We start from the raw sequence: 21,896 nt of genomic DNA, 5'->3' as shown, positions 1-21,896 counted from the left end.
ATCAGCCTTTAAGATCTGGTGAGCAATGACATCGATTTCAATAGATATAGAGGCAGTTTGTGACCAGCTGCCGACAGTGGTCCAAGGTTACTGGGAAGCAAAGCATTGGTGGGTAGCACTGTAGCCCTACAGCAAGAAGGTCCTGAGTTCGATACCCGGTCTGGGTTTTTTCTGTGTGGAGTTTGCATGTTCTCCCCATGTCTGCGTGGGTTTCTTCCAGGAGCTCCGGTTTCCTCTTACAGTCCAAAGTCATGCAAGAGAGGAGAATTGGAGATACTAAATTGTCCAAGACTGTGTTTGACATTAAAAACGTGAACTGATAAATCTTGTGTAACCAGTTACTACATGTCCTGTCATGAATGTAACCAAAATCCTAATAATGAAATAAGTGCATACATATGTACAGTTCTTTTTAATTTACAAGGCTTTGCAGGGCCTTTAACAAGGCCGCGCATATTTTATTTATACCAGTGGGTGTATTCGTGATCGTATCATTTCTCCTGTTCAGTCTCTTAGCTCATGTGTAATCCACACCCGTGTGTTGTTCATTCATCACTCATCAATAATTTGCTCTTTTTCCAGGCTGCGAATGGATACGTGCTGCTGTTCGAGATTGTCGGAGGTGCAGATGACAAATACCTGTACGAGCCCGTCTATCCAAAGTGAGTCATCTTGTAGCACAAGCTAAATGGTTTATTCGGCTTATGTTCGTGTTAACTTGGCCACACACACACACACACACACACACACACACACACACACACACACACACACACACACACACACACTTGCAGTCGAAAATAAACATTTATATAAGCCAGATATTATTCAGTTGAATGATACACCTGATTAACAAATAAATGATTACTTGCTGCTTCATGTTTAATCTAAGTGTTTACATTGGCAGAGTACTAAAGTATGTGGACACTTGACCATAAACCTGGTTGACATCCTATTCCAAAATCATGGCCAACGAAATGATTCTCCCTGTTCACTTTTTGCAGTTATAACAGCCTTTACGTTTTGTCGCTCTGTGTGTGAGTGCGTGTGTGAGTGCGTGTGTGAGTGCGTGTGAGAGTGCGTGTGAGAGTGCGTGTGAGAGTGCGTGTGAGAGTGCGTGTGAGAGTGCGTGTGAGAGTGCGTGTGAGAGTGCGTGTGAGAGTGCGTGTGAGAGTGCGTGTGTGTGTGTGAGAGTGTGTGTGTGTGAGTGTGTGTGTGAGAGAGAGAGTGTGTGTGAGAGTGTGTGTGAGAGTGTGTGTGAGAGTGTGTGTGAGAGTGTGTGTGAGAGTGTGTGTGAGAGTGTGTGTGAGAGTGTGTGTGAGAGTGTGTGAGAGTGTGTGTGAGAGTGTGTGTGTGTGTGTGTGTGTGTGTGAGTGTGTGTGTGTGTGAGTGTGTGTGTGTGAGAGTGTGTGTGTGTGAGAGTGTGTGTGTGAGAGTGTGTGTGAGAGTGTGTGTGAGAGTGTGTGTGAGAGTGTGTGTGAGAGTGTGTGTGAGAGTGTGTGTGAGAGTGTGTGTGAGAGTGTGTGACGGACAGACAGACAGACAGACAGTCAGTTGGCGTGTGTGTTGGTTGACACGTGTGTGTCATTATGTGTGTCTGTCCACGTGTGGTTGTGTTTCTTTTGGTTGGCCAGTGTGTGTGTATGTATGTCGGCATGTGTCGGTCAGTTGGTTGGTGTGTGTGTCTCTGTCGGTTGGTTGGTGTGTGTCTGTGTGTGTCTGTCTGTCGGTCGGTCAGAACGTTTGTTTGTCTGTCTGTCGTTTGGTGTGTGTCTGTGTGTGTGTCCATTAGTAGGTCATCCTGTGTGTGTATGTATGTCGGTGTGTGTGTCTGTCCTGTGTGTGTGTGTGTGTGTGTGTGTGTGTGTGTGTGTGTGTGTGTGCGTGTGTGTGTGTGTGTGTGTGTGTGTGCGCGTGTGTGTGCTTCTGTCAGTCGGTCAGCCAGTGTTGGTGTGTGTGTCTGTCAGTGTCTGTCTGGTCAGTCAGCCTGTGTATGTGAGTGTGTAGGTCGGTGTGTGTCTGTCTGTCGGTGTTTGGAGCTTACATGTATAAAACATTGTCTTTTGTGTGTGGTTAATAAATGCAGAATAAAGTCACATTCATGTTTTTATTTATTTCTGGATCAACTTGCCAACACTTCAGCCTCTGTTTACACTTCACAGGCAGAATCACATTTTTAATTTATCACTGACAAGTTCTTTAAGAGCCGAGTTTCTGAACTGTGAGGTTGTTTAGATCTGTAGTTGTTTAAATACTTGAATCTTAACTTTTGTGTCTCTCTCCCGTGTGTGTGTGTGTGTGTGTGTGTGTGTGTGTGTGTGTGTGTGTGTGTGTGTGTGTAGGGGTAGTACACGTGTAAAGCTCACTCCAGGTTATAAGGAGGAACAATGTGCTCCTGCTCTCAGTCTGGAGATGAAGAAACCGGTTGACCTAGAGGCCCCTATTACCAGGTACACAATATAAGGACATGCTGTTCACAAACCTCACACGAAGGAAAGCAAACTTTTAAGTCATATATGAGGTGTATTTTAAACGACATTGTTCATGTATGACACGACTTCCTGTTAGGAAGGACGTTGTTGCTGTTACTGACCATGCCTATTTGGACCGGGCCTTTGTTTCCCCCACCACCCACTGTAGAATAACGCATGTTTAAGCTACTGGTGTGTGTGTGGATTAAGCACTGTGTTGTAGCTCACGGGGGTTTTTTAAGGGTTCAAGGTGAAACCCCACACAGACCACTACCTGGCTCTGTTTAATTTGATTTTAATTGAATTAAAATTAGCCTTAATTTTTAATTTTTTGGCTGGGTTCACAAGGACTTAGTTGCCAACCATCAAAAACACACACTTTGATTGATGTCTGTGAACAGTAACACCCAATCCAGCACCTAAAATCTATTTCCCTAGTTTCTCTAGATTGGTTAAAGTTATATTATTATATACCGTCAAGTTGATTGCCACTTTTGGCGACCATGTACATCAGGGTTTTCTTGTTGGGGCACAGACGGAGTAAAAATATGCAAACACGGACCACAGACTGTCATGTAATAAAACAAATATTTACATTTTCGCCATTTAGCCGACGCCTTTTACCCAAAGCGACTTACCGTACTGTGACAGTACATTGTCTAAGCAACTGAGGGTTAAGGGTCTTGCAGTGATAACCTGGCAGTGGCGGGGCTTGAACCAGTGACCTTTTGATTACTAGTCCAGTACCTTAACCACCAGGCTACAAATATAACAGACCAACATGATTACTAACAATTCCACTTCATTTTTATTTGAGTGAGTAATGATTGATCTTTGACAGTATTGTGTAATTTAAGCCGTTTTAAACGGTAACTGGGCACAAATGGCCTGTGGGCCCGAGTTTGGACACCCCTGATATGAAGAGTGAGGCTGCTTTCATATGATAAACGTGTAGTGCTGCGATTAAGCATCTTATGTGACACCACTAGATGGATCAGCCAGCAGAAGGCAGTATCGCAGTACACAATATTGACTGACTACTTAGCAAATAAGTTAATGAAGCTTTACAGCTTTAATCAAGCAGTACATGAACTCTTATAAAGCCTAAACCATCAAAACATTGCCCAAAAATTCTATTTTTTTTAATTGGAGTGTTTATTTGACCTACTGTAAAATACAAAAAAAAGAAACTAAATAAAAATGTGCATATATGAGTTTTGTTTTGTATCATATTCGATACATGTATCTAATTGTATACATCAGATTCTTCAGGAAAACAATACACCTACTGATAATGTAGAGGTCTCTAAAACTCATGTATCGAATATGATATGCTTGGCGTTAAACAGCTACGAAGCAACTACAAGCGATTCCAGGATTAGTAAACGTAGGATTGCTATCTGAAATGCAAACCAGTTGTTCCTATTTCATTTCCTCCCAATGCCAATTTAAAGTGGAACAGAACAGTTCAGGGTTTTGTGAACCACTGAGTATCAGTTTCTCCCCACCATATCTGTGCTTCGCTTCTGACATCATCATATAAACCATCAGCTGTTTCTCACAAATTGTCCCAGTATTGTATCAACTACTGAAATTCAAGTAATCAGCCAATCAGTAATTGTCTCGTGAAATGTAATCATATAAAACAACATGTTGCACATCGTACATGAAGGATGAATTGATTTTTGTATGTGTCCTCTCTCAGTCTGCAGTCTCTGCAGGAAGATCTGCTGGTATGCACGGCTGATGGTTACCTGCACATGCTGCACTGGGACGGAGTGTGTAACGGCCGGAGAGCCGTCAACCTCAGCACTATTCCATTCTCTCTGGACCTGCAGTCCTCACGGGGTGAGAGAAATCAAATCATTCATAATTACATAATGAAGACAGAACTTTAGCCTGATGCCCCTTATCAGCTTTGAAATGGACAATTACTTTGCTAATTGAATAATATGTTGATGATTATACAGTACTTTGAATGTTATTTAAATCTTGGATGTGCACTTTGAACACAGTGCAAGTTAGTGTGATTATTCTTTACATGTCAGGTGGTCCGTGTTTGGCTCTGAACGGCATCTACATCAGAGAAATGGAGTACTGCGTGACTTTAGATGGGTTCGCCGTTGTGGCCGACGATGGACGACTCGGCTTCATCACGCCGACCGCTAACAGATTCTCCACTGAGGTGAGAGCCAGATCTGTATGTGTTTTTTTTCTTTTGTCTTTATGGGAATATTTTATAAAAGGTGCAGCTGAACTATGTATGGGCTATATATGGGCACAGAGAAGCCACTAACACAGTTACATTAGAACACCTTTTTAGGGGCAGTATGGTGGATCGGTGGGTAGCACTGCAGCCTCACAGCAAAAAGGTCCTGGGTTTGATTCCCAGGTGGAGCCGTCTGGCTTTTTTCTGTTTGGAGTTTGCATGATTTCCCTTGTCATGAATGAAACCAAAGTGTGTAAAACATGACATTATATTCCTAATAAATAAATATATTATTAAATAGTCATGTTTTTAGAAAACTCACAGCATCAGGTGGGTTCATCTGGAGATCCGTATCGTGCACAGAGAGTCCCTCACTGATCTCCATTATCCCCTGTCTCTGTCCAGGCGCCATCGATCAGCTCTTGCATTGCCACCCTTTGGACAAGCTAATCATTGTTCATATAACCATCCAGCCTGCTGGTAGCGGAGCTGAGATTCAAACTCACCGGGGTTTTACCTCTACACCACCTGACCACTTTATAATTTGAATAGAAAATAAATTGGTCAATCAAAAGCTGTTTCATTTCAACAACAACGAAAAAATTATACGCCCCCAGGTGGTGCAGCGGGATATTGCACTAGCACACCAGTTCGAATCTTTGCTCTGCTACCGGTTAGCTGGGCGCCCTCTAGCGGGCACAATTGGCAGTGCCTGTAGCAGACAAAGTTGCCCATGAAGTCTGCTGGGTTGGAAAGACCGGACTAATAAGTGGGTGGGGTCTTGGTTAGCAGTACAGAGGTGACTTTGTGTGCAAATCCACTGAGGTATGGGCGAATAAGTAGCGGTCGAGCGACTGCACACATAACGAAGGGGGCATGGGGCAGGCAAATATACCCTCCTTGGATGTGATCGGGATCCCCACCCGCGGAAGACTAATAATTGGCAGACAAGGGGCGAAAATGCATAAAGAAATACAAAAAAGATGATGCGAATACTCTTGCGAAAAAGCTGTCGCAAGATCTAGCAGTTTCAGTCAGCAAAAATGACTGTAAAACCTGTTAGATCCTTAGGAGGCGGGATTCTTCCATGGAGCAACTGTCTGGAAATACATTTATTCCCAGAAGCACAAATTCTGCCCGTAAATGGTGCCCTCCAGGCAGCGTCCTGCACTCCCCGATGCATTAGTGAGTTAACATGTTCACGCAAAGATCTGCCACGTATGCTTTTCACACACTGACATTACATACAGTCAGCACAAACATAGTCTGTCTGTCTGTGTGTGTGTGTGTGTGCGTGTGCGTGTGTGCGTGTTGCATAGCTTGTTTTAGTGGGTCATCAGGTCATGTGCATATAGTGAGTGTGTGTTGGCATCTTGATGTTTGTAAGAGCAGAAAAAGCCTGTATATGCAGATGTGTGAGGTTACACTTCTTTGTGTGCAGCACCTGCAGGGCGTTTGGGCAGCAGATGTGACAGACGGCACTTGTGTAGCAGTCAACAACAAATACAGACTCATGGCGTTCGGCTGTGCGAGGTATGTGAGAATAACGGTGTTGCATTTTTTTTTTTTGTTCTGTGGTGTATCCATCCATCCATCCATCCAACCAACCTACCAACCATCCATCAGTTATGTGGTGTTTCAGCAGTCCATTAAGCTAGTCTTTATTTACATTACATTAGCTGATTTTTATTAATTAAGTATATTCATTTTTTGGCTTTGATGCATTGTTTGTGTTGTCACGGTCAAAATGAAATGGACAAAATGTGGGTCGCTTAGGAAAAAATGTTTGAAAAAAACCCTGATCCACACTGACATGACACTCAGTGTTTTCTGGTACGACCCTGACCAGGATGAAGCTGTTTATTGTTTAAAACTGTCGATTCCAGTTATTAAAATCAGTGATTTTATATTAGAATCAAACTTGAGTATAAAATAAGAAATATTAAAAGTGTGTGTTTGTGTTGTAGCGGCTCTGTGTTGGTCTACATGATAGACAACACTACAGGATCAATGCAGCTGTCCCACAAACTGGAGTTAAGCCCCAAACACTACCCAGGTAGGTTATAGAAACACACACTCGCACCCTTTTTTTTCCCACACCTATTTCTGAAAAAGTTGAGCCATTTGACAAAAGTAAATGTCAAGTTTGCCATGAGCACTTAAATTTGTTCTTGATTTTATATATATATATATATATATATATATATATATATATATATATATATATATATATATATTACTTTGGCAAATGGGGGGGTATCTGACTACTGACTGTATTCACAGTTGAATTTTCTTGCCGTTTTCAAGGAATTTCAAAAACAGCCGTCAGTGCAAATGCAAACACTACATAACAGAAATATTTATCAGCACATTAGGTCAGGTGCTTTTAAAAGACACCTGATAAATAACTGAATCGAAAAATCCTTCACAATTCAATCAGTTACGTGCATGTAAATCAATGATTGGTTCATTAAATGTGCAATTCAATGCTTCCCCCTAGTGTAACTGAGGAAAATAACAACTTCTCCAGATTTCTCTATTTGTGAACAGTTGATTTGTCATTATTGTCATGTTTACACTTTATGTTGGTGATAAAAGAGCCGCTTGGATGGGTTCTGCGTTAACCAAACTGTGTAAACTTCCTCTTACTGTTTAACACCGTTTGTTGTTCCATTTTAAAGCAGTAGTTATATGTGTTCCTTTTTTTTTTTTCAGATATTCACAATAAAACTGGGCCAGTTAAGATGATCAGATGGTCTCCAGACTGCAGTGTTGTCATGGTGACGTGGCTGTGTGGAGGCCTTTCTCTGTGGAGTGTGTTCGGAGCTCATCTCGTCTGCACACTCGGAGAGGACTTTACGTGAGTAACGCACTCGTTTGCCCCTCATTAACAGACTCACTGACGTATTTCTTTGCATTTAGCAGACGCTTTTATCCAAAGCAACTGGCAGTACCAAGAAATTGAGTGTTAAGGGCCATGCTCAAGGGCCCAACAGTAGCAACCTGGCAGTGATGGGGCTTGAACCAGCTTACAATTACTAGTCTAGTACCTTAACCACTAGGCTACAACTGCCCTGTTTTCATATTAACATCACATGCAGGCGTGTGTGTTCCTGCCTGTGCCAAATGACTCCAGATGAAACTGGACCCACCGTGACCCTGACCAGGATGAAGCTGTTAATGAAATATTTTACACCCCTTAAATTTTGCAAGTAACTTTCACTGCTGCTCTCTTTTCTCCCTATGTTTTACCATTCTTTGTATGACTTTCTCTTCAGGTGCTGTTCAGATGGCACCCACAGGGATCCACTAAAGATCAGCTGTATGGTGAGAACTTCTCACATGTTTTCCAAACGCATCTAGATGTAACTTTCTTATTTCTTAATAATCCAAATTATTCAACAAGGCAATGTAAGTCTCTGAGATCACTTCAGTCAGAGTCAGAGTCAGAGTCAGAGAGTGTGTTTTTAGAGCTGTTTTTGTGTTTTTAGAGCTGGGGGGCAGAAGGTTACCACCTCTGGGTGATTAGCAGCACCGAGACAGACAGTGATGGGTCAAAAGGGTTACAACAGGCATCAATCCTGCAGTTTCAGTTCATCAAGAGTGCACTCACAGTCAATCCCTGTACGGTAAGAACTCAGTCCGCAAGGAACGTGTTTTAAATTAGTGTACGTTTTACATTGTTTATTTTAGAAAGCTATTTAAGAATGATGACATGTTGTGTGTGTGTATTATTTGTATTAGTGTATAATGATGTGTTTTTATGTAGAGTAATCAGGAGCAGGTGCTGCTGCACGGTGAAGATCGGCTGCTGATGACCTGCGGAGACGCCGCTGTTCAGATACACAATCAGGAGCAGCATGCACCACGGAGCACGACGCACACACAGCTCAGCACTTTACTGGGGCACAAACACTGGCATGTGGTGCAGGTACAAGCACACACTCAGTGAAGCTTAATATCTTCCTCTCATGGGATTAATATAGTTCTAATTACTTCTAAATCTCCGTTTCAGATTCACAGCACGTATCTGGACACTAACTGGCCGATACGGGTACGCGTCCGTTTGTTTCACTGTAACTTTTCTGTACAGAATAATAGTCCTTATACTTGGGAATTAATCTGCCTGATGTGTGTCTGTGTGTGTGTAGTTTGCAGCTATAGACTCAGCAGGTCAGTGTCTAGTGGTGGCAGGGAGACGTGGATTTGCACATTATTCCCTGTTCAGCAGAAAATGGAAACTGTTTGGAAACATTACACAGGTAAATCAATGTTTATCTGTCTAGGATTGATTTATTCTGCTAAAGTGTTTTTGAAGTATTTATCAAAATATGAATTATTTACAATACAGTCATCTATAGAGTTATTGGCATTCTCACTAAGTTAAAAAAAAAAAAAAAAGTCCACCCCCTCTTCCTAAAGGACATAACAATCATGTGTATGTAGACGACCGACCAACAGATAGCACTGCCGGGAATTCAAACCCTAGATCCCAGTGGTAGTCGGCTAGCACGGTTACCTGCTGCGCCACCTGAGTGCCTTTCCATGCCTTTCTTTTATTGATAAAAAAATAATACATTATCCACAATCAGTTGTATTAGTGAATGCACATTTAATGTATTTTGTTAATTTTACCCCAATGTTAAATTCAGCCAGGTAAAATAAGCAGACAGAAACGTAATACTTATCTTGCCATAAAATGACACACGTGTTGAACATGACGTTAAAATCCAAATAAATAAATAAATAAATGTTACATTCAGTAAACAATGTGGTGTTAAGGTGGATTTTCTGTGTGTGTTGTAGGAACAGAGTATGGCTGTGACGGGAGGTCTTACCTGGTGGAATGACTTTGTCGTCGTTGCCTGTTACAATTTCATTGACCAGCAGGAGGAGGTAAAGAAAGTGGACCCATCTGATGTCGGCATTGTGACATGACAGACATTATAGATAATTCTGGGTTTAATTTTGATTAGTAAATATGTTGTTTCATTTTTCTAGCTGAGGTTTTATCTCCGCTCTTCTAACCTTGACAACGCCTTTGCAAGCGTTACAAAGCTGCATGCTGAAACTTTGCTGCTCAATGTGTTTCGGAACACAGTCATCCTGTTTCGCACCGACTGCTCCATCTGCCTTTATAGCGTCGAGAAGAAACAGGACAGGTAACGAACATGTTTATAGATGGGATTTTATTTATGGATTTATCATATACGTTAATGCAAATACAGGTCAATTAAATGTTTAATACAAATAACAGTCATCTGTTCATTTTCATCAACCTTTGTGTATTTTTATCCTAGTCATGATCGCATGACTAGTGGGTCTAGAATTATTAGGTTCGAGCCATAAATGCACCCTGGTCAGGTGGCAAAACTGCTTCACACCGACTGTGCTATTGGTCTCCTATGGAGTGGGGCTCTCTGGCCAGATTCACCACTTTGCCACTCATTTTTACAGCTTGCCCCTGCACTTAGTTCAATCTGATGACAATGTTTGATATTAAACTGTAACGACCTGTCCCGTCATGAATGGAACCAAAGTGTAAAACGTGACGTTAAAATCCTTATACACAAAGAAATAATGGGAATTTAAATCTATAATATTTACATCAGATTCTGTGTTGTGTTTGTGTATTTCCTCAGTTCTTCAGTGAGTGTAGATCTACTACAGGAAGTGTCTATGTCTCGCTATATTCCTCATCCTGCTCTAGTAGTTTCAGTCACACTCACTTCAGTCAGAACCGAGACTGGAATCACGTTAAAAACTCCACAGCAGGTACACACATGTACACACACACACACACACACACAAACTACATGCCTATGTGGTATAAGAATTGTAATGATTTTATCTTTTTCTCAGATGTGTAATGCAGAAAGCATTCTGTTAAATTTGGCTGGTCAGCTCATCATGCTGCAGAGAGATCGATCCGGTCCACAGGTACGAGATAAGGACTCATCAGCCAATCAGAAAACACTGGTAAGATCCTGGAGTTGCTCCCTTACACTCTTCATTATATTTGTATTGTTGATTGCTTGGTTGCTCTCAGGGTTTCTTCCTGTGATTTTTAAGAGAGTTTTTTTTTCTCCCCCCAACGCCCTCGGCTTGCTTAGCACAGGTTTTTGGTCTGTAAAGTTGCTTTGAGACGATGTTCATTGTAAAAGGAACTACAATTACATTTTGACTTGACTAGATAGTTTTTCTTTTGTTCTTCCTTTGTAAGTCAATTTTTTATTTCTGTTTTTTATTTTATTGTACTTTGCTTTATTTTACTTCCCCCCCCCCCCCCCCCATGTTTCTTTGGTGTCTTTTCCAATTCTTTCTTTCTTTCTTTCTTTCTTTCTTTCTTTCTTTCTTCTCTCTCTCTCTCTCTCTCTCTCTCTCTCTCTCTCTCTCTCTCTCTCTCTCTCTCTCTCTCTCTCTCTTCTTTCCTTTTATTTTTCTTATTTCTTTTATTTCTTAGTTCTTTTTCCTTTGTTTGCTTTCTTCTTGTTCTTTCTTTTCTTTGCCCTTTTTCTTCCTCTTTCATTCTTGGCCATATCTGTCTTTTCTTTTCTTTCTTTCTTTCCTTCTTTCTTTCTTTTCTTTTCTTTTCTTTTCTTTCTTTTCTTTTTCTTTTCTTTCTTTCTTGCCTTCCTTTGTTCTTTTCCTCTTTACCTTTTGGCTTCCTTTTTTCCTTCTGCTTTTCTTTTTTGTCCCAACACTTTCTTTGTCCCAGCACTTTTACTTGCCTTCCTGTCATTCTTTTCCCTATTTTACTATGGTCTGTGAGAATGTGTTGATGTCTCTTCATTGTTGTATTTGTAATTTTTAAATATATGTACATTTGACATTTCTCTCTGTCTCTCTCTCTCTTTGTTCAGCTACCGTTTTCACCGCCTGTGGTTCTGGCTCAATGTGTGGAGAACGTTTGGGCCTCCAGCCATTCCGGCTGTAAAAAGCGCCACCTTGTTGAGGCTCTATGGCTTTCGTGTGGCGAGTCAGGGATGAAGGTGTGGCTCCCCCTGTTCCCACGACGTGAAAATCGCAAACCTCACTCGTTCCTCTCGCGCCGCATCATGCTTTCATTCCTCTTGGACATCTACCCGCTCGCTGTACTCTCTGAGGATGCACTTGTTTTGGGTGCTGCTAACGAAACGCTGTTCTATGACTCTTCATTTTCTCACCATAAGGAGGGCCTCGGAGGAAATTCCAACACCAAAGACGGACTAAGGCGCAGTTCATCTTTTTCTTTGTCACATGAGTCCCTTGAGACGTTTTTCCCATACTGCATGGTCGAACGGACGTCCCAAATCTACCTCCACCACCTCCTTCGTCAGTTGCTGGTAAGAAATTTGGGCGAGCAGGCGCTGTTGTTGGCTCAGTCGTGCTCATCGCTGCCGTATTTCTCCCATGTGCTGGAACTGATGGTGCATGTGGTACTAGAGGAGGAGGCCACATCTAGGGAGCCCATTCCGGACCCGCTGCTGCCCACTGTAGCCAAGTTCTTGGCCGAGTTCCCCCTGTTTCTGCGTACCATTGTCCACTGTGCCAGGAAGACAGAGTTTAATCTCTGGAACTACCTGTTTGCTGCGGTTGGCAACCCTAAAGATCTGTTCGAGGAGTGCATCATGGCCCGGGATTTGGATACAGCTGCCTCGTACCTCATCATTCTGCAGGTGGGTTTAGCTGCCAAGTATACATTTGTTTTTTTTGTTTTTTTGTATAATGTTTGGATGAAAAGGGAAAATTAAAAGCTTAATATTGTTATTCTGTTGCCAGAACATGGAAGCTCCAGCCGTGAGTCGCCAGCACGCTACCCTCCTCTTCAACACGGCACTGGAACAGGGAAAGTGGGATCTCTGCCGTAACATGATTAGATTCCTCAAAGCTATCGGGTCAGGGGAAAGTGAAACTCCGCCCACCACGCCCACCAGTCAGGTGAGAGTACACCAAAAGCTTCTGGTAGCTTCGTAGACTTTTTACACCTAACCCAGCTGGTTTGGAAGCTGGGGTCGGAGTGCAGGGTCAGCCATCGTATGGCAGGGTTAAGGACCTTGCTCAAGGGCCCAACAGTGGCTGCATTGCAGAGGCTGGATTTGAACTGACAATCTTCCGATTGATAGTCCAAAGCTCTACCCACAAGGCTGCCATTGTCCCTTATATTAGATTAACTTAAAAGCAGCTTTTAGGGTATTTAATCCTCACATCCCTGCAGAACAGTTCTAGATATAAGATATTGTCAGTAACTTGACGAACAGGGACGTTCATAAAGCTTAAATTTGTGTTTAGTACAGTTTAGTTGTAGGGATGTAACGATACACTATACCCACGATACGATGCGATTCACAATACTGGGTTCACGATACCATTTTTTTCCCGATTAAGAAAAAAAAACTGTCATCATTTGTCTACAGTTGTTCAGTTTTATTCAAAGTTTCCTTTTTTTATTTCTTTAAAAAAAAACAAAAAAAAACGTATTTGTGATTATCTTTTATTTATCTAAATAATGAATGCCCTTTTATTTCTGAGGTAGGTACAAACTGTGCAAAACAGTTTTGAATTAAGCCCAATTTTGCTTAAAAGCCCGAATTTGGCAACCAGGCGTATAGCGCCAGTGTCATCAAGGTGAGGTTTATAGCGCCAGTTCCCTCTGCTGTTTAAAGTGAATCGATTCATTTTACATGTGAAATCGATTTGAATCGTGGAATCGGTTATTAACTGTATTGTAGTAAATCGTTACATCCCTATTTAGTTGATTTGTGGGGTGTTTTTTGATTATTGTCCAATTCTGATCATTGTTGTACCTCTTGGCTTTAGTTTCTTGACTTGACTGTCGTATATGCTTTCAGAGTTAGCTTATACTTCCAGTACCACTGGCTGCCACACAACCCTGAGACTATAGATCCACCCCTGTGACTATAGATCCACCCCTGTTTATGACATACTGGTCTTTTTACAAACGTTCTTCTGGTTCTTCTCCATATTCACATCATTCATCATTCAGTCACAGTGGGTCCGGAAGCAATAATACTCCCTTGGCCCCAATATTTAGATCAGCCAATGCACCTTTTACATGTTTTTTTAATGAAATGTTACAAAGAAATGTAAAACAATAATACCACTAAGTGATGATGTTTGCTTTTTGTTTAGGAACCAAGTTCTACGGGAGGATTCGAGTTCTTCAGGAATCGCAGCATCAGTCTTTCTCAGTCAGCAGAAGTGGTTTCTACAGGAAAATTTAATTTACAGAAAACCTTCAGTATGCCCTCAGGACCCTCCACGAAAGGGTATAACACACACACACACACACACACACACACACACACACACACACACACCTACCTCAGCCTGCTTTCAGCAAGAAATAAATCACTCTGCTAAATTCTGCTGTCTTGGAAAGAGAACAATTAGGATACAGTTGCCTTATTGAATTGCTTTTCAGGCTGTAGTCCTGATGGGGGAAGGTGTGAAGGGAAACGTGAATCCCAGTGGATTACCTCAAAATGAAAAAAACTAAACAATTATACTCTACACCCATATAGTCACACAAACACATTAACCACCATACGTACAGGTATAGGTAAAGAAAGCAATTCGACCCCCTACTTTGACGTTTACAGAAAATCTACTATCCAGCCATGATAATAGCCATAGTTGCTGATATAGTGTTAAGAATTAAACAAACAAACAAACAAACCTCAAAATTAAAAATAATATTTGATTTGGCTGCTGTTTAGACTTTTATGTACAATTATCAGTAGATATAGAAATAGAATAGCTTGTAGCCAAACCTAATTTTAAAACCCATAAGTAAATGGCAGGTAGCACGGCAGGCGATGGCATTAGCTCAGCACTGCATAGACACTTGGAGTTCTAGTGACGTCACCAGCCTAATCTGACACTTTATAGATGCAGTCATTGGTGGCGCAGTGGGCTCATTGGTTGGCACTGTTTCTTTACAGCAAGAAGGTCCTGGGTTTGATCCACAGGTGGAGTGGTCTGGGTCCTTTCTGCTTGGAGTTTGCATGTTCTCTCTGTGTGCATGAGATGATGATTGGTTTAAACAACAACCAAGATAAAAACAATAGCATATGGCAATTTACAATTAAAATAATTGTAATTTAGATCTACTGGACTGTCAGGACTGTTGGTTAGATTTTGTCCTCCAGTATGGTTTATGTTTATGATTCACAGCTATGTAAATCAATATGAAGCTAATTTTGGATGCTAATCGGCTGTCGACGTTTGTTGTGTGCAGTAGGGAGAGCGAATGTCCTGAGAACATGTACATCGACATGATGTTGTGGCGACACGCACGCTGTTTGCTCGAGCAGATCCGTCTGAAGGACCTTGGCTGTTTCTCAGCTCAGCTGGGCTTCGAGCTGATCGGATGGTTAACCCGTGAGCGCACGCGGGTTGCTCGCGTTACCGACTTCGTCTCAGCACTCAAATGCCTTCATAATGATTTCCTGTGGCCTTTCCCTGTTCTACCTGCCGGCTCACCTTTGAAAAACGGACGCTGTCGGACAGGTAAGTGTTTGTTCGTGCTCATGTTGTCTGTGTTGAAAAATCATGGACAATTGTGGGATCGTTCTAAAAAGAATTCGATTCTTACAAACAATGCATCTTACTCTCTCTGCTTTGTTCTGTACAATCTGGTCCCACTGTGGTTTACGAGATGTAACGTTAAGCCTCCACAAGTGGGCGTTCACGTACCAGTTTATTTAATTATTATTATATCTGTCTCCTTAGTGTTAAGTACTCGCCTGGTCGCATCTCAGTCGAACGATAGCTTAATGAACAACGATATGGAGATGACGCCTCCTCAGGTCACCTCAACCAATCACAACTGGCTGGATGGTCTGAAAGCACAGCCGAAGGAGATCGATTCCACCTCCTCACACGGAGCTCCACAGACCCAGGAAGCTTTTCTGTCTCCTCTTATCAATAAAAGTGAGCATCTATATCTGTTCTATACTGTTAGCAATCCACCTATTATAATGCTTTTTGATTATTTGTCTTAAGTATGTTAAAAGATTCGACTTGTAAGTTCCTTTTGGGTCTGAATACATTTTACTCAGTTATTAATATTACGCTTTGGGTGGCTCAGTGGGTAGCACTGGCGCCTCACAGCAAGAAATTCCTGAGTTCGATTTCCAGGCGGAGCGGTCCAGGTCCTTTCTGTGTCGAGTTCCCTCTGGGAGCTCCAGTCCATAGACATGCAAGTTAGGTGAATTTGAGATACAAAATTGCCTGTGATGGCATTTCACATTGAACTTGCTATTGCAGCTTTTCTCTGAGGCACACGTTACAAGGCAGCTTTTTACAAGCTGTAGCTTATACAAAGTCATTGAGCAAGTTAAGACTTAGACCTGTACCTCTAATAATACAATGGAATCGCTTGATTGACAGGGTAGACAGGGATCCTGTCGCTCCTGGTGAAGGTACTGAGACAATGTTGCTCTGTTTCCTTTAGCGGAGGAGTGCAGTATCGGTTCGGCTACAGATCTAACAGAGACAAGCTCCATGGTGGATGGTGATTGGACGATGGTGGATGAGAACTACTCCGCACTCAGTCTTAGCCAGTCAGAGCTGGAGCACATTTCCATGGAGCTGGCCAATAAGGGTCCTCACAAGTCTCAAGTGCAGCTAAGGTAAGTGATGATGATAAAAAAATGCATAAAACATTAATACCAGGCAGCATGCCAGTCTTACTTGTACATGTTAATTTGTAATTTTGTTCCATAGTTGCCATAATTTATAGCAGTCTTGATGTACATTGTCAACCATCGGATTTAAGTATTTTAATTATACACTGTCGAGTCACATTATTATGATCGCTTCCTACTTTCGACGGCTGTGGCAGCGTTGTGGTCTGGGGAATGTTTTCATGGCATTTTCTGGGCCCATTGCATCCATGTGGAAGGCACTCTCGACCGACCAACCATACACACTGATTGTCTTTCCTGGGGCGGATGGGATCTTCCAGCAAGACAATGTGACATGTCACACGACTATTGGTTGGAAGAGCATGACCAAGACTTCCAAGTACTACCCTGTCCCCCTAATTCCCCAGACTTGATCCCAATCGAGCATCTGTGGGACCACCTTAATAGTATTGTTCATGCTATGGATCCTCCCCCACGCTCCCTCCAGCAGCTGTGGGATGCACTGCAGTCAGCAGGGCTCCAGATACCTGTAACACCTTACCAGGACCTTATTGAGTCACTACCAGCCCGTCTAGCTGCTGTCTGTGCTACACACGACTGTGTATCTGATATAATATTTAACATGTCAGATATTAATGTCCTCACACGGGGCTCCACGGGGGGTATTATTTGTCGATAGCTGATATATACAGTATATTGTATGTGTAAGTATTGGAATCTCAATTCTCTCTCTCTAGGTATTTGCTTCATGTGTTTTTGGAGGCGGGCTGTTTGGAATGGAGCGTTGTGATTGGTTTGATCCTTCGTGACGTCAACGTCATTAAGCAAGTTTTGGGCTTTTTGGACTGTGCCGATTCTGAAACCGTTCAGAATGTACAAGCCGGGCTCATCGCCATCGACCAGTGGGCCTCCTCTAACTGGTTAGTAAGAGTGTTGCAAACAGTTATTAGCTTTTTAATATTTTGTACTGTATATAGAAGGCAGTCTGACATCATTCCAAACACTGAACCATTTCTGATAGCTGTGTATTAATAGTCTATGTAAATGAAATTGTACCTTTCTGTTGGTCAGGCACTTGGAAAAGCATATTACATGTTGCTTACTAATTTCTCAGAGCTAGTCCTTGGCGATTGACTTGCATGTTGATAAGAACCTCTCTGTCTTCTTCTCCAGTCTCGGTTATAAGGCCTTCCTCAATCTCATTGCTCCCGAGTTGCAAAAGCTGTGCGACGTCTCCGTGGATCAGGTTCAGCTCGACTCCTTCCAGCCCTCCGTCACCAAGTTGGCTGATCCGGTTCTGCCCCGAGTGGAAGAGCATCGCGTGGGTACCACTTTTAACCACCCCATGACTCTCGAGAGTCCCCCCGGCTCTCCGCCTCGCACCATCGAGGAAAACGGCGAGGAGGAAACGGAAGAGGAGGCGGGCGAGGACGGAGCGTATGACTGCACGTTATCATGATGGATAGAGAGACTGAGGGAGAGACCCTGGTCGCAACCACCTTGTTTAGTGTAATGGCGAAGTAGAGGCAGGTAAAAGGCAGGAGGTTTGTCTGGATTTTTGGTAATTTGTCACCAAGCGGGTTTACTAGGATGCACTTATTTACACATGAAATACCAATTCAGTTTCCACATGTAATAGATATGGTGGAATTTAGTTTGGGTGCATAAATAATTCTTCATTTTAATTATCCAGCCCTGTTTGGCCCACTGACATAATTATGACAGGCAGTAGTTGTTCAGGCATAGTAGCATTCCTTCACACATGAGCTGATCTGGGAAGCTTTCCTGGTCTTAGTCAGATTAAATTTCCATTCTGACTTGGTGTGTTCACATTTAAGCACTACTCACTTCATTCCTGGGTGAAAGTGCACATAATTCTTTTCTTTTCTTTTTTTTTTTTTAGCAGGGGAAAATATGTCCACACCCTCAGTTTATTTTGTAGCCTATTATGGCCTGTTATGTACCAGAAGCTGCTTTTGGGACTTGAACGACACAAGGGAGGAACCTCTTCGGGTTTCAGTGGCCTACACAGAGAATAAGGTGACTAGGATAAAAATATGGACTCGATGTGGCTCGACTTGACTCTTGTGTGTGCTACTCTTACGCTTGATTTTGCATCTATCCAGACTGCAGTGTGTGTGTGTGTGTGTATGTATATTTTGTGTGTATTCCTGTGTTCTAACACCAGTATTATTTATCCATTTTTATTTATCTCATCCCTATCATGTTATACGCTCAAAACAGGGAGTCATGCTTTTGTTTACAGTTGAAATGATGCATAGGAAGATCTAAGTCTTATGATGGATTAATGGTGCGCTTTTGATTAACATCTTGCATTGGAGATTTCTGTCTCCAAGAAGCACTGAATTGAAGCTATTTGGGCCAGTGAGTAACAGGAACATAGTAACTTTTGGAAACTGTTGGAGCATCAGTCAATATAAATGTCCTGTAGCATGCAAACAGATCATGACTAACTTTTTTAAATATTATTGTTACTTTTGGACAAAGTGTTTCTTTATTTTTACTTTTACTGGTACTTACAGTTCTGTAGTAACAAATTGAGCTTGTCGGAGGTGTACATCATTATTTTACTAGCTGTGTGTGTAGACTTTGGGTTTGTTTCCCCAACAACTATTAAGAGCGAATGCTGAGAACAAGTTCCATCTCAGATACCTCATTAATTATAGTTCTCAGTGCACGGATCTACCTTCATCCTAAATGCGACAGCTTTATTCTTTCCAGTCCCACTTGGTATTTCAGAGGATGGTGGGTAAACGGTCGTTCTGTCTAAAAACAAAACAAAGCAATCCATGCAGAATATGCAAGTCATGTAGTGCAAGTCTAAATTTGGTTTTAGACCTTTCAGATGGGCGAATGGTCCCCCCTTAGAAATCCCAGTGTTGCTTATGGTTATATTTTGATATCTTTGCAAAGGCAGTGCTTGCATTTTATTATAGTGATAGTAAACACAGATCAAGCAAAAACTACATTCAAAACACAGCACGATCATGTATGTGTAGGAACATGGTCAACAGACAGATGCGAACGAAGCCAGTGCAGTGTACATGCAGTCTGTTGTGCATCCGCACTGTGCAATCTTGCATTACTCTGGAGGTAGTTTCCATGTCAGGAAATCAGACAAAAACACACTCGACCTATAAGACAGTTGCAGCACTTTTAGTGGGAACGCTTGTTGTGCTTGTGACACTTTTAAATACAACTTGCTTAGCTGAAACATATTATTTGTGTTATGTATATTTTTAGCCTTATACATTTGAACATATAAAGTATATCCAAGTATTAAAAGCCATCGACTAGCAGCTTTGACAACGAGGGCTTTGAGTTCGTCACTGCCGATCAATCTAGTGTATTAACCTGACCGCATAGTAGCTGCTTATTACGCTTATATATGTTCATATGTTTCCACTGCATTAAGTAAGCACTGGGATATTGGATCTCTGCCTGTGGGAGCTACATAAGCAGCCCTAGAAGCAGTACTAAACAATCACAAATGTATGTCGTTGTTGTTAAGGGTTACCATTTATTGTTTGGCTCTTAAAGATATTTTTAATGTATGATGTGTATCTAAAGTATAGTCACTAGTGTATGTAATAACTGGTGGATAAATACAGATTTGAATCTCTGTGCTAGCCCCAATCAGGTGTAAGACTGGCTCTGAGCTCTTAAAGTGTAAAACAAAATGAAAAGGGGAAAACGTTGCTGTGTCTCTCATGAATTCAGTATTACAGTGATTTATTGATTTACTGTGTGCAATGGAATCATCAGTTCTTTTTCTTCATGTTTTAATCATTTTATTATTCCTAATTATGTTTTTCTGGACCAAACTTCGGTTTGCTGCTCCTCAGGTCAAAAAAAACAGTACCAGTATGTGCTTTTTAAAACTTCTATCATTTGCATGTGTGTACAGCCAATAATCTGCTTGATTCCTTTAGTCTGCTTACCAAAGAACACATTTCTTGGCTCATACGGTATGTGTATGTGTGTTAGGAGGGTATGGATGTGCAAACTGAATTCAATTTATTTAAATGTCATTTTTAAACACTCACGATCACATGTTTTTTCTGCATCTTTAAATCCTGATCAAGCTATAATGATTTGACTGGTGCAGTGGAGGAACGATGTGTGGTTATCGATCATTTCATATTACTCAATCTTAAATGAACTGAAGCATTGCGGTACTGATTTCACACAGGACTTTCTGAATATGGAGGGGAACAGGACACTTTCTCCTCCTGTGTGTACAGTTAAACTGTTTTCATGATTTTAAATCTGAATGCCGCTGTGCATTTGGAGTGAAAGCTCGATGTGTGTGTGTGTGTGTGTGTGTGTGTGTGTGTGTGTGATCGCATCAGATTCTTGTACATTTAACGTTTTCTACCAGGTTTGTTTTTCTATATTTTTTCCTGTACATAAAGAACAATAAATTATTTTTAAAAGCAGAAATGTTTAAGATTTTTCTTTCAGTTCCCGTTGTGTGTGTGAGAACAAGAGGTTACAACACTATTATTATGCAACGTTATGTTAGGGTGACCATACGTCCTATTTTTTCTGGACTTGTCCACTTTTGTCCACTAAAAATCTTTTAAATCACCAAAAATGTCTGGGATTTGGCTTTTCTGGTCTACACTCGCTATTTAGTTTGTGTTTTTTTTTGCATTGATTTCACCTTTGTGTTGAGGTCTTTTTAGGAGTCCAGGAAAAAGAGGCCGTCTTGTTTTTAAGAATATGTGCACATTAGTGGTAGTAGTCTTAGCTGTTATTTTAATTGTACTGCTGACTGAAACACCTCCACAATGCCACCTCGGTGACTCCACAAGCACAGGTGACTGACAAAGACCTTGGTTATGACAACAGGTGCGTTATAAAAACAGGTGGGTTATGAAAAGAGGTGGGTTAAGAATACAGGTGGGTTATGAAAAGAGGTGGGTTACGAAAAGAGTTTTTATGTGGTTACATAAAAACTTAAAACGTTTTTTTACTAAATAAAGGAAAAAACTGAAAAAACTTATGAAAGTTATGAAAACAGGTGTGGTTACGAAATGGGCTGGGTTATGAAAATAGGTGGGTTACAAAAAGAATAATGAAAACAGATGGGTTACGAAAAGAGGTGGGTTAAGAATACAGGTAGGTAATGAAAAGAGGTGGGTTACAAAAAGAGGTGGGTTATGAAAAAAGGTGGGCTATGAAAACAGGTGGGTTACATAAAAACTGGAAACGTTTTTTTTTACTGAATAAAGGTGGGTTACATAGCAACTTAAACTTAAAAATAAAAAACTTAAACTTACTCAATCTTACGAATACAGGTGGGTTATAAAAACAGGTGTGGTTACGAAAAGAGGTGGGTTATGAAAACAGATGGGTTAAGAAAAGAGGTGGGTTATGAAAAGAGTTTTTATGTGGTTACATAAAAACTTAAAATGTTTTTTACTAAATAAAGGAGAAAACTGAAAAAACTTAAACTTACAAGGTGGGTTATGAAAACAGGTGTGGTTACAAAAAGAGGTGAGTTATGAAAACAGGTGTGGTTACGAAAAGGGCTGGGTT

At 41.4% G+C, this 21,896-nt stretch overlaps 1 protein-coding gene across 1 annotated transcript in view; it reads left to right on the top strand.

The window, feature by feature from the left end:
- Window positions 1-20,788, top strand: part of ric1 (RIC1 homolog, RAB6A GEF complex partner 1) — a 40,546-nt gene extending 19,758 nt beyond the window's left edge. Inside the window, exons 3-26 of the mRNA XM_063012226.1 lie at window positions 583-662; window positions 2,343-2,450; window positions 4,177-4,319; window positions 4,520-4,656; window positions 6,122-6,213; window positions 6,648-6,736; window positions 7,396-7,540; window positions 7,959-8,007; window positions 8,172-8,309; window positions 8,450-8,611; window positions 8,696-8,734; window positions 8,832-8,942; window positions 9,487-9,576; window positions 9,682-9,842; window positions 10,323-10,455; window positions 10,543-10,659; window positions 11,544-12,338; window positions 12,442-12,600; window positions 13,813-13,949; window positions 14,921-15,192; window positions 15,415-15,615; window positions 16,139-16,316; window positions 17,069-17,251; window positions 17,505-20,788. Coding sequence (XP_062868296.1) covers window positions 583-662; window positions 2,343-2,450; window positions 4,177-4,319; window positions 4,520-4,656; window positions 6,122-6,213; window positions 6,648-6,736; window positions 7,396-7,540; window positions 7,959-8,007; window positions 8,172-8,309; window positions 8,450-8,611; window positions 8,696-8,734; window positions 8,832-8,942; window positions 9,487-9,576; window positions 9,682-9,842; window positions 10,323-10,455; window positions 10,543-10,659; window positions 11,544-12,338; window positions 12,442-12,600; window positions 13,813-13,949; window positions 14,921-15,192; window positions 15,415-15,615; window positions 16,139-16,316; window positions 17,069-17,251; window positions 17,505-17,790 — 4,005 coding nt within the window. The 3' untranslated portion in view covers window positions 17,791-20,788. The remainder of the gene's footprint in view (window positions 1-582; window positions 663-2,342; window positions 2,451-4,176; window positions 4,320-4,519; window positions 4,657-6,121; window positions 6,214-6,647; window positions 6,737-7,395; window positions 7,541-7,958; window positions 8,008-8,171; window positions 8,310-8,449; window positions 8,612-8,695; window positions 8,735-8,831; window positions 8,943-9,486; window positions 9,577-9,681; window positions 9,843-10,322; window positions 10,456-10,542; window positions 10,660-11,543; window positions 12,339-12,441; window positions 12,601-13,812; window positions 13,950-14,920; window positions 15,193-15,414; window positions 15,616-16,138; window positions 16,317-17,068; window positions 17,252-17,504) is intronic.
- The last annotated feature ends 1,108 nt before the right edge of the window (window positions 20,789-21,896 follow it).

This window comes from Trichomycterus rosablanca, chromosome 16 (assembly GCF_030014385.1).
Source record: "Trichomycterus rosablanca isolate fTriRos1 chromosome 16, fTriRos1.hap1, whole genome shotgun sequence".
NCBI classification, from domain to species: Eukaryota; Metazoa; Chordata; class Actinopteri; order Siluriformes; family Trichomycteridae; genus Trichomycterus; species Trichomycterus rosablanca.
The sequence above is the reverse complement of the archived record's forward strand: the minus strand, read 5'-3'. Positions and strand labels throughout refer to the sequence as shown.